This window comes from Maylandia zebra, linkage group LG12 (genome assembly GCF_041146795.1).
Source record: "Maylandia zebra isolate NMK-2024a linkage group LG12, Mzebra_GT3a, whole genome shotgun sequence".
In the NCBI taxonomy this organism is placed as follows: Eukaryota; Metazoa; Chordata; class Actinopteri; order Cichliformes; family Cichlidae; genus Maylandia; species Maylandia zebra.
Genome location: NC_135178.1, coordinates 31346947 through 31358972, shown reverse-complemented (window position 1 = coordinate 31358972; position 12026 = coordinate 31346947). Strand labels below are relative to the sequence as shown.

The window sequence follows — 12026 nt, the reverse complement described above, 5'->3', positions numbered from 1 at the left end:
ACTGAGTTAATCTGATAAAACAGCTGTACATTAAAATCTATGGACATTCTTCCACATAGAGCATCTCTATTTAACCCGACAGGGGACAGTGGAAGTATGTGTGTGTTGCAGTGAGTCTGGGGTTGGGGAATCGGCCAAGAGAAAATTTGGCTGCTAGAAGGCCAGTCCAGCTAAGCCCCAGCGGTGGCGGGTGCTGAGGTCGTGAGGCGCCACACGAGCTCGCTGGAAAAAGGCCGCAGGGAGCAGGTGCGCATGCTAATGAGGAGACAACAGCTGCTACCCCGGCCAGTCATCCCCCCCCCCTCCCTTTTACCCCTTGTCTCCCATATCCCCAACACTTAGCCTCCTTCCTTTCCATGGCACCCCATCTGACTACTGTCCTCAAACACTAAGAGAGATGAGGGCCGTGCCCTCATCTCTCACAAAAATAAATGCGTTATGTTGTGTTTCACTATTCTTTTTAAACTAGTTGTTTCTGGCTTGAGGTATTTATTAACATACTGTAAAAATGTAAAATAGCAATCAAAAGAATGGAAATTTAAGGACTCAAAGTTAAATAACATGTTGATTTGGACATTTTTTCACAGTGTTGGTATTTGAATGAATGCCCCCCACCATTCCCACAAATACTTAGCAGTAAAAATGAGGAGTGAGAGAGGCATAGAAAGGAGAGCGAAGGATGAGTGGGCCCATTGTTTTTCCTCCCCATTCAGCGCTGACCACAGGCCGGGCGTATTCAGCTGTTAGACCTCCTCTTTCCTCTTCTTTCTCTCCCCCCCCCCCCCCCCCCCCCAAAAAAAAAAAAAAAAAATCTTTCTCTGAATTGTCCTTCCACTATATGTGCTCACTCCTGATTTCTTTTTTTTTTTTCACTTCCTCTGTTCAAAGCTGTATGGCTGCTGGCATCCACTCGCTCCCCTCTGTGCACTCTCTTTCCCTCCAAAACCCTCTCTCTCACCCCTTTTCTCCTAAAACCCCTTCTTTTCATTTGTAAGACAGCACAGTCGGATTTATAACTCGCATCTGCTTAATGCTCATCCTCCCAAAAGTTTCATCCAAGATACTCCAAGCTGCTCTGCAACTTTTTTTTTTGTGGTCTGCAATGCTGGAGGCCAAGCACAAGGCAAAAGGAAAAGCTAAAAATCCAAAACACACACACAGACGCACATAGACAGAGACACACAGACATGCACTGGGACAAACAAAGACGTCTGAGAGAAAGGAAACTGGTTTGGTTTGGTTTTCAAGGAGAGAAAGGCAGAAAGGAGGCAGAAGGAATTTTCTGGTGTTTACTCTAAAGAGCCTCCTGTCCTGATTCTTAACCTGAGAAACCTCAATAGGGGCTTGCTGGCAGCTTCCCTTTATGGGTCTTGGAAAAGACTTGCACTAGCTTTTGAAACCGGTTTCTGCCCTCACAAAAACAGCTCTGCATCTCACACCAAGGTCTAAAAGACAAACAGACAGAGCCCCTTGCACCCTTACCTCAAAGCACGTGGACACACTATTCAAACACACTCCGCCTGGGATGCTAGCATTAAGTCAACTGTAGCACACGCTTGACAAAGAATGTTAACAGTTTGCTCTTTAACTTGGCGATAGCCTGTCAAGTACACACTCAGCACAAAACAGCTTTTACGGGCATCAATTTTAACTGCCTCGATAAGAGCCCAAACACATAAAAAAAGGTGGGTAAGACAAAAGATATTCAACGACTCTTTTATCAAGTCTTGGCTGTGTTCAAAACAAACAGAGCAAAGCAGCTGCTTCAACAAGTGAAATCTGCCCGGCCCGGGAAGCGGGATAATCTCAACAGCAGTCGATAAACTGGGCCGCTAGAAAGGTAAATAAAGAAGACATGAAAAGTGGAGCACAAATCAGAAGCTGAGCAAATATCAGGTGTTTGGGAGGTATCGTGTAACTGCAGCACAGCAGTGGAATTATCTCCGCGGTAAGGCCGATACTGTTATTATCTTTTCTGTCATCCCTCCCCAGCAGCCCTCATTGTTCTCCTCTGCGCTCACTCCTGGGCCATCTCTTCTTCAGTCGCTGCCGCTGTAGCCCGTGGCAACAGGTCTGCACCACTGATGGGATGCATAACAGGGCCGGGCGGCGGCTCGAGCCTGCAGCAGATGTTGTGGTGACATCTGACCCTCAGCCAGGCGTCACTCTAAAGGGGTTTTCCTCAGTGCCGAGCCAATCTGCCATCTGCCATCTTTCTGAGGTCACACGCAGATGGGAGCATGTAATATGTAGGCTACACATGTGCACTGTATACAAATAAAAACCTAGAATAAGCAAAGAGATTTTGGCAGCTGCATGGGCCTTGCTTTATGTGCTCTTTGAGAAGCTTAGTGAATTAGGTTGTGTATTTATTCAATTACTGTGGCATGTAAAGCTCTGTGAGAAACAGATCACTGTCTGGTTCCATTTCCATTAGCAACTTGATCAGGATTTTTTTAGGATAATTCTTTGTTTCGCTTGATCTGCTGGGTATTAAAAACACCCGTCTCATTTTCCAGTAACATTTTCAAACACATAAAGACATTTCACTTACTATCATGGAAGAAACTGGAAAAACTGGAAGCTAAAACTAGGACTTTGTTGGTATGATAGATTTTAACAGTGTTGGAATAGCCCATTCAGCCACCTTCTTTATGGCTTATAGATTTTGAATGCCAGTCAACAGAGGTGCATGTGAGAACACGAATGTTTAAATCACTTGGATTGGACATTAATCTAGAGATGTTCCTGGTATCTAATTTACTAGTCTGATTAAAAAAGCACCAACAAAAAGTCAAAAGTGATTTAAATGGATTGTCTTTAATCAGTCGACTTCCGAGTAAAGATGCCTGCATGATGTACAGCTGTGCAAATGCGAGAGCAAATCAATATCCTGTCCGGTGTATTCACAGGGAGCAAGTGGCTGTCATGTGTCCTGCCACCTGTATTTCCAGCGGTGAGAACATGTCTGAAGTGGACGATCCCCTGATGTGTGAAACATGCGAGACAATGGTCTGTCACATTTCTCCCAGTTTCTTCAACTAATTGTTTTTCTCCTCCTCCTCTCCTTTCTCCCTTATAAGTTTGACTAACTGACCTTGTGTCTAGGAGTCAAATGATGTAGTTCCTCTCTCTCCCCCCTCCCCTTATCTCTCCTGTCTCCCCACCACCTTATCTCATTTCCTGGCTGTTTGGTTCATGTCTGGTCTAACTCCCCTTTGGTCTCATCGGATCTGTTTTAGTAGCACTGCCCAGGGGTGAAGGGGCACTCTCCCCTCCTTTCCACGAGACTTACCTCTCTCTTTCTTCCTCTCCTGTGTTTTCCCAGCAGTCTGCACAGTAGCAAACACCTCTTTAACACATGCATTTGGCTTGAATCACGCAAATATAAATAACTCTTCACTAAAACCGAACCTGGCACAAAAACCAGGCTTGTTGTTTGTTGTGGAAATGAAACCAAAGTTACCATCAAATCCCAACTGGCTACAGAAATTACAGGGGGAAGTGCTTCCACTTCTTGCCTTCTCTTTATATTCATCCTTCTTTTCCTCCCTCTCTAATCGTACAGGAGAGCTGACCTGGCCAGCCCACATCTGGCAGCCTTCATTAGAGACCCTGTTTATTTGGGAGCAGTATAGCCCATGGGAAAGAAAAAGCTCCCCTTTGGACAAAACACTCAGTGTGTGTGTGTGTGTGTGTGTGTGTGTGCGCGCATGTCATGAGCGTAATAGCAGCTCTAATGACTTCTGCTACTGCCACTTTACGAGGCTGGGAACCACTTAAGGGCTTCACGGGTGTCTGAAGGTGTAACTGACAGCACAACAGGATCCTCAGGTTGTTACTTCAAGGGTGAGCCAGAGCATGAAAAATTGTCCAACATGTACATCGCTGTTAAACTGTTGGCTGTTAAGACAACCCTGTGTGTGTGTGCTAACAGCCACAAAACAAAGTGAAATGACTGTAACTTCCAAACAGCCAATGTTTAATAGTGAAAGTTTCTACTGCTCAAAAGGACTAATACATGTTTCTTTTAGGTTTTCCCAGCCTCTTTCTTATCAGATTATCAGGTTGATTTAAGAGTGAAAGCTGTCACTTTGGCTTACTTATTTACTACTTTGTTTGCCAGGTTTCTCATGTCAGTCCTGTTATTTTAAACACTGAAGGCAGCTAGCAAAACATGATGATTATCAGGCGTTTTCTACCTTTAAAAGAAGCATTTCTTCTGTTATTTCAAAACATACATACAAGATAACACCAAGATTAAACCTACTGATGGTTGAAGCAAGTTAATTCATCACTGCAATACAATGCTCTGATGTAAACCACAATGGCTGCACCTGCAGTCCACCCTGCCACCATGGAACAGAGAGGAAAGCAACAAGGAGCCCAAAGATGTCCTCAACAGAGGCTCCACCACACAACACACAGGACCCAAAAGATGGACTTCTGAGATCCTGGTGGCAGTCACAAAGAACGCCTCCAAAAGTCATGTGTCCATGCTCTACAGCTTTGTGTTGGCATGAGGTGGAAATACAGAACATTTGGTTGTAATACTGTGACTTTTTAACATTTATTTGCATTACATTTCTAATCTTTAAATATTGTATCAGTGTTAGAGCTTTAGAAATATCTCCACCAATTAATACAATTGAAATTCACCTCAACACCTTCCCTTCAGTGTCCCCACTGAATAAAACCCCCTGCTTCAATGTAATAAAATCAAAGTTAGATTAGATTTGATCACTTCATTATATTTGGTGCACTCACAGAGAGCGCAGACCTTTCTATCAAAGGCAAATTCTGACCACTCCCAAACAATCCTAGCACACTATGATTCCTGCTGAAACTTTTAACCCTTGAGCAAATCTGTACTTTTTATTTTTTGTTGCCATGTAACAGACACTAATATCAGTCCTACAATCAGCATTACTGCTGTTATAAACTGCTCTGGTTCACGATAAAGGCATCACACTCCACTCTCTTAATTATTCTGTTTGTGAGTGTGACTGCAAGCTAAAAGCACACCTGGCAGACAAAGTCATTTTTCTATGTGAAGCTGAATGGGCAAAACCACAAGTAATCATGGGTATTATGGAGCATGCTGCTGTATGGGAGAGTGTGTGTTCCTCCTAGTTGTTATACTATAACCCAAAGACAGGTGGTCTGCCGGAAGGAAAATAAAAGAAATGAGGAAGTGTGGTTTGGAGTGTGCAAAGCTTCTTTGTCTCTCTCTCTCTCTCTCACACACACACACACACACGCTGACTGTCAGTCCTCTTAGCCTATGATCAAAGTTTATGTGATTTGTCTTGGCATATGCCAAACAGGGGGGGTTCAAATATCACTAATCCTCGGCACTGAGGTTCCCCACCACCAAGTCGCTTCAGTCAGCCAGAGCTCTCCTCTCACCAGGCGGACTCGAGCCAAAGGGAACCTAACACTGGCAGCAGTGGCCATATAAAAGGCTCGCACTATGTGCTTCTCGTTGTGTGATGATATGATCAGATACGGCACCTTTTCTTCCCTTAGGCCACTTGGATTCTGCTTCCTGACTCTGAATAGAGGTGCAGGGGGGAGTGGAGAGCATGCGGGGGAGGCTAAGATAGACTCATCTGACTGGAGTGAACAGAGGTGCCATTGAAGAATGCCCAGAACCGGAGAGACAAGGGCTCACTTTCACTGAAGGTGGATCTAATACTGTAGCAGTTGCACATACCAGCAAGGAATTAACGACTGGCTGTTATCTGAGGCAACGTTTGCTCAAAATGCCAACAAATGAGCAGATCCTAACAGCAGGATTAAACTTCTCACATTTTCAGAGCCTAAATTTGTTAACCCCTTTCAAGAATCAAAGGAGCAGATATGGCTACTGAGTGTCGCTGGGAGCACAGGTGTGTGAAGGCAGGTGTGTTCTTAACGATAAATTAGAAATAAACAACTTTACCCGTATTTTTTTTCAGGGAATTTCCAACCAGCTCAGTGTGTGCAGGCTGAAAGTGAAAAACGTTATGCACAGCGCTTTCAAGCTCATAAATTGAGAGCAGAGCTTAAGTTTTGGAAACAAACAAACACACAGATGCATCTCAGCAACAAGTGGGCCAACTTAGTTTACTCACAAGGACTGTTGCATGCAATCGAAAGTTGCAAATGAACCATATCAAGGCATCATGTCATGTTGCTATGATTAGATCTTAGCTTGAAAAAAAAGTGTATTAAAGCCCCAGTGCTTGGAACTTGGTCCTCTGTGTATGATACAGTTATAAACTTTTCATAATTAAATACCTGGACAAAGGGTTTTTGTCCCCCTAAATGCCAGAGTAAGTAATAGTGACCAAACAAAGGGAATTAGAAAGCAGCTTCAAACAAGGGCCAGCTACCTTCTGTAGCTGAAGTAAATAAAGGCATTGGATGCTGCTATAGTCGAGAGATGACAGTGGGTCTATAGTATTCATCTGGCCAAACTCCGATCCTTCACCTACTATGCAAACTTAAACCCTTGCAACAGCTCACCACTTCACGCTGCTATCAACATGCTTTCAGCTGCGTTTTTTCATCACTTTGACCAGCTAACGGTGAAAGTATGTGATCTCTCAGCAGCATCCTTCCTCGCCCCTGTCCCAGCCTGACATCTCTCAACTCTCAGGAAAGAGAGGGAGCTCTGCTGCAAGCTGCTTTGATTTTGGCCACTGTGCCACTGGAATCTGTGAGTTATTTTTCCTAGTCTGGATTGGCTCAGCTCTGTCACTGCCTTCTGCTGCTGCCAAGCCTACACAGTAAATGAGAGGCCTCCTCGAAGCTCTCCGGAGATAAAGTTCAGTTGGGATGTCATTGGGCCAAGCCAGATACGAGGATGAGGTATTTATGGCATGGCATGTCAAGTAGGCATCTTTGACAAACTACATAAAACTGAACTATCCAATGCCACTTACTTGACCTCGATATAGCACTTGAGTTCGAGAGTGGCAGCTAATTAGTTGAGGAGAAACCCAGACTGTAATTCTGACAAGCATGAAGAAGAAAAACACAATCTGTGAGCTGAGAATGTTGTAAACATTTAACTGATTAAAAAAAGCGCACATTAATCATCATCTTACACCTATTTTTACACTAAGCTTCAAACAGGATCCACCTGGTTGCAATTATTTCTCGCTGTTCGTGTCGTGATACTTCCAGCTGTGCTGCTTTAACAAGAGCTGAAGCACTGGCTGGATCAACCCACTTACTGTGGAAGTCATCAATCTTGGAGAATGAGGTTCATGTAAAAAGAGCGATAGCATCAGTAAACGTCTCTCTGAGTTTTGGAGCTGTAGAGTGAAGCAAGAAGCTGGTTTGTTAATCTCTTACACTGGTTCACTTTGAAGATCAGCTTACTGGCCAATTAACCTGATAAGTACTTAGGATTGTATATTGTGTTTTAAGGTTCTGGGGAAGCTTTTTAAAGGCTGAGAAAATGACTTTTGGCATTTCATCAGTGAGAGACTGCAAAGCAAAATATTGTGATAGAGGCAGAATTCGCTTTAAAAAAAAAAAAAGAGTTCAGCAGTGCCATTTCTTGCATCATGTAGCAAAAATCCAGTGACTTGGTCTGCCTAATACTAGCAACTGAAAGTCTACAAGTATATAACAGCTTATCCTGCATTGATTCTGTGCATTTTTCATCTCTTTTCAAGTTCTAAAGCTTGCACACAGGACTTAGTACAACAGTGACTGTGTAGTAATTCACGGTGCCCTTAAATGTCGCTCTAAATCTCTACTTTTAACAATATTAAATTTACTCTTGACATTGAGAAACTACACACATTTATACGCACAAAGCCTAACAAAATTCTTCTTAACTTCATATCACTGTGAATAACATATTGTAATAGAAATGCAAGAAAAACCAAATGCCCAGAGCTACCTTTCAGAAAAGATGGAATCGAAAGCAGTTACTGTTTTATTGTCTGTTTTATGTCTATTTAGACAGTCTGCCTGACCTCAGAGAACCTTTGAACTTTATTTTTTTTGGCCTTCTGGTGGTGTGGTGACAACTAACACAATGAGGGAGAAAACACTGAAACACACAAAGGCATGCTGAACCTCGTGTGCCCGCTCAAACCTTTTCAAAACCGCGACGATGCCCATCTCCATGTTTAATTGGAGACGTCTGAGAGGGAAGACAGTGCAGGGGCACAATGATTGCTTTGTGGCCCAGTGAGGAGGTGGGGTGGGATTGGGTGGGGGTGAATACACAACAAGACCAAATTAAGATGTGGCAAAGGGCCAAGATGGCTGCCAAGGTCTTTCAGTCCCAAAGCTGTGACCTGGCCAGCCCAATCACTCGGCGGTCACCGGTCTTTGCGACAGTAAGGTGACACTGGCTGATGCAGCTCATGCCAGGGTGGAAATAGAGCCAACGAAGGCTATTGTTGCGGGAGCATGTTGTCGGAGCATCTGAAGTGAAAACATCTCAAAACACAAAACTCTGCAGACAAAATGCAGAACTCGTGCCCATTTTAAGCAGTTTAGAAAATCCTCCAGCCTCTGCCATCTGTCCAGGGGACTGAGAGAGAGAGAGAGAGCACTGAGGGCCATTGAGGAGGGGACCAAATCCCAGGAGAGAGGAGGGGGGGGGTTGTAGGAGGACAGGGTCTGAGGGTCTCTCTGGGAAGCCTCACCCAGATTAGTCACACAGAATTAATCGTAGGGGAGAACAATGGTCGCCGAGCTTCTGGCAAACCCAGCTGTCGCTTCGTGAAAGAAAAGAAAAACAAGATTTAGGGCTGCGAGAGTTTGGCTGCAGAGGAGAGAGTGTGGTGGCAGTAACACACTCTCTCTCATCGGGTGACCCCTGTCCTCATCAATGTCCACTCAGTTTCTGTCTCAGCTCGCTGGCCATTTGCGTCCCAGAAGAGTAACAATAAAAATGAAAAATAAAATAAATCTCATAGATTCCACAATCCCACATCTCTTCCGTGCAGATGTTTCTTATTATTCTTTGGCTTAAAAAAAGCAAATGCAGTTGTTGAACTTACTTGCACTCTTCGTTGCCATCTAGAGTTGTTTGACATTTCCCCTGGTTCAAACACGACTCCGCCTGTTTGGAGCATCTCAGACCTGCAAACAGAAAGTTTTAATACTTGTGTGCTTTCCTCACACTCCTCTGAAATCACTGATTATTGCCTGTACAACAATCCCTCCAGGTGTTGCAGAAAGAACAGCTTCCAAATATGTTTGTTTCTCCCCATAAATGTAAAATCTAAGTGTGAATCACATGTTGTAGTTTAGCTGTCCTAATTTAAAAAAAAAGACTGTGCCATCTCGGAGGATAACACAGCTTTGCGATATTATTAAAACACACAAACGCGCTCACACTGCTCCCAATCCAGAGTGCAAAGGCATGCGTTTACACACTAGTGAGAAAAAGTTGAGTGTTTGCCGGGCAAGTGCTCAAGAGCTGCCTGCAGAGCAAAAATGCGCAAACTGATCCAGGAGAGGTGAAACCGTAAAGGTTTTGCTAAATCCAACAGGTGCAAAAGAAATAAAAAAAGTAAACATCATGACTGTTAATTAGCAGATGAACCCTGCAGGCGGCAATAAAGTTTGGAAAATTCTGCACTTTAGCCTCAGTTCACAAAAAAGTGAGCGCATCAAGATCAATTCACACACTTTGGACATTTTACAGACTAAATAGTCATAAAAGTGATTTTTTTTCTCTCAACTTTCTCAAGCAGGAAACTACCACCGAGAGATTCCCCCGCCACTCACCTCGTGTTACTCCTATCAGCGACAACAAGAAAGTTAGTTTGACAGACAAAATATGCATTCCTTCTGGTTTAAAATGATTGTACAAATCCACGTGGGTTTTTTCATAGATCCGATAATGTGTCTTCCTCTTCGACAGTGAAAATACAAAAACTATTTCAGTTCATCCTTGAGTAAGGTCCACAGAGAGAGAGAGAGAGAGTTAAAAAACACACAGTAACGCTGAACTCCGAGCATGAGATGTTGTCACTTCGGGTCCCGAGTTGGGAATGATCTGATCTCCATCCGCCGCTCCGCACCGAGGGGCGTTTTTCTTCCACGGACACATGAACAATCACTCAGTTGGTCCCCAGACAGGCGCAAGCTGCACAACTTGATAAAGTGACAGTAAGGAAGTTTGTTTGTGTTTCCCCCGAGCGGTTTTCCCATGTAGTGAGAGGTTAATTAACGCGTCTGGATCATTAGTCCTGCAGATTACATCAAGTATTTACCGTGAGAGTTAAAAAGAAACTGTTGGGCACTTTAAAAAAGGGACTGGGCGTTAATCCAGTCGATGTATGAATTATCTTAGTCCTTAACATCTTAAATAAAGACAGGCTCTACTTTATTGTACTTTATGCCAGTTTAACGTGGTTAAACGACTTCACAAGCCTGATAGTTTTCCATTTTAATCATAGTGACAGCACTTTACTGTAAAACATTACACAAACTCAAGGAAAATAAACATGAACATTATTAGTCAACTTAATATTTCAAATGCTGGTAGTCCTGATTGGAGTCTTTTAATTTGAAAGGGTTGCTTTGAGTCAGTGCATTCACTTTTTAAAAAAAACAAAACATGCTGATTTTTACTTAATCCACTTTTATTAGATAGCTTTCATTGTTACTCTGCGACCTAAGATGCTATATAGTACAAAATACATTAAGTGATTATGCATTTTTATAAACACTTTTACAAAAGCTGGTTATACACGAATAGACTGGTAATAATACAACAGCACCGCGCTGTATTATCATGCATTTTCACAGGACAACTCTCTATTTCTACAGAGGTCGAAGTGATACCCAGTAACACCTTTTTGCATATAAAATAAAGTTTAACTGTAAATCCAACTCTGAAAACAGTACATGGTTGATAATGATAACTTTAACCATTGCTACCCTTTTTTCCACTATAAAGACACATCTCCTGGATGCACTGGTACGCATCTTCAGTGTTGTATCCTAGGGTCATCAGGTGTTTCGGGTCTCACATAACCATTTCAAGTGAATACGTAGGTAAAGTTTATTTATAAAGTGATTTTCATGGAAATGAATTCACAAAAATGCTGCAAGATCAAAAGAATGAAAACTAAGAATAATCACAATAAAACTAAACAAAACTAAAAATTAATATGGGGGGGGGGTATAACAGTACAAGACCTGTATAAAACACAGAACAAAATAGTATAATGGATAGAAGATCATTAAAAAACTGTTACTATTAATAAGAATCACAACAGTAATCCCCATTACATAAACATGTTTTACCTGCTTTTTATAGAACATTAGTTTATTAGCTTGTCTTTAAACAGCTGCACCCCTCCACCTGAGCATGACAAACAGCCAAAGCCTGTGAGCAGTTATGATCTTCTACAGTGATAAATAAATGCTGACAGAGGTACACGCAAATTTTCATTCAGTACGCAGAGTCAGCAGTTCCCATCAGGTGGTCTGTGAACAGACTTTAAGCAACTTCACACAGGTAACGGCTGTCATGCACAGCTAGACAAAACAAACTGATGACACCTGTTTATTTAGTTTTCTGGGGTCAGTAGTTGAAGTCTCACATTTAGACCTAATAAGAAAATATTACATCAAATTAAATATTTCCTTTTATGTTGGTTTTTTTGGGAAGAAATAACTATTAAAATAATGCCTTATAATGTCCCAAAGATTTCTATTTTTAAGCCCATACATATCTTCTGTAGCAGAGTCAGTCTCAAACCTATATGAGGGTTGTATGGAAAAAGCGTGTAGATTTTTCCATACATGGAAAAAGTGTGTAGATTTTTCCATACTCTATACTTCTATACCAAGTCTTACCTGATCTTCAGTCACAAATAGACAAACAAAATCTGACTAAACTAATGACACACAGAAAGTTGTATTTTAGTTCCCTTAACTAAATACTATACATCATTCACAATGTAAGCTAGAAAAGGAGGAATCTGGGGTCATTCCTCCCAACAAAACAGTTTCAGTTCATCAAGATTTTTGGGAAGCTAACCGAACACTAAGGT

At 42.3% G+C, this 12026-nt stretch overlaps 1 protein-coding gene across 1 annotated transcript in view; it reads right to left on the bottom strand.

Moving 5' to 3' along the window:
* The window catches only part of notch1b (notch receptor 1b), a 43740-nt gene extending 33712 nt beyond the window's left edge, over window positions 1–10028 (bottom strand). Inside the window, exons 1-2 of the mRNA XM_004566746.6 lie at window positions 9748–10028; window positions 9015–9096 (exon numbers count right to left, since the gene is read on the bottom strand). Of these exons, the coding sequence (XP_004566803.3) occupies window positions 9015–9096; window positions 9748–9805 (140 nt within the window). The 5' untranslated portion in view covers window positions 9806–10028. The remainder of the gene's footprint in view (window positions 1–9014; window positions 9097–9747) is intronic.
* Window positions 10029–12026: the final 1998 nt, after the last annotated feature.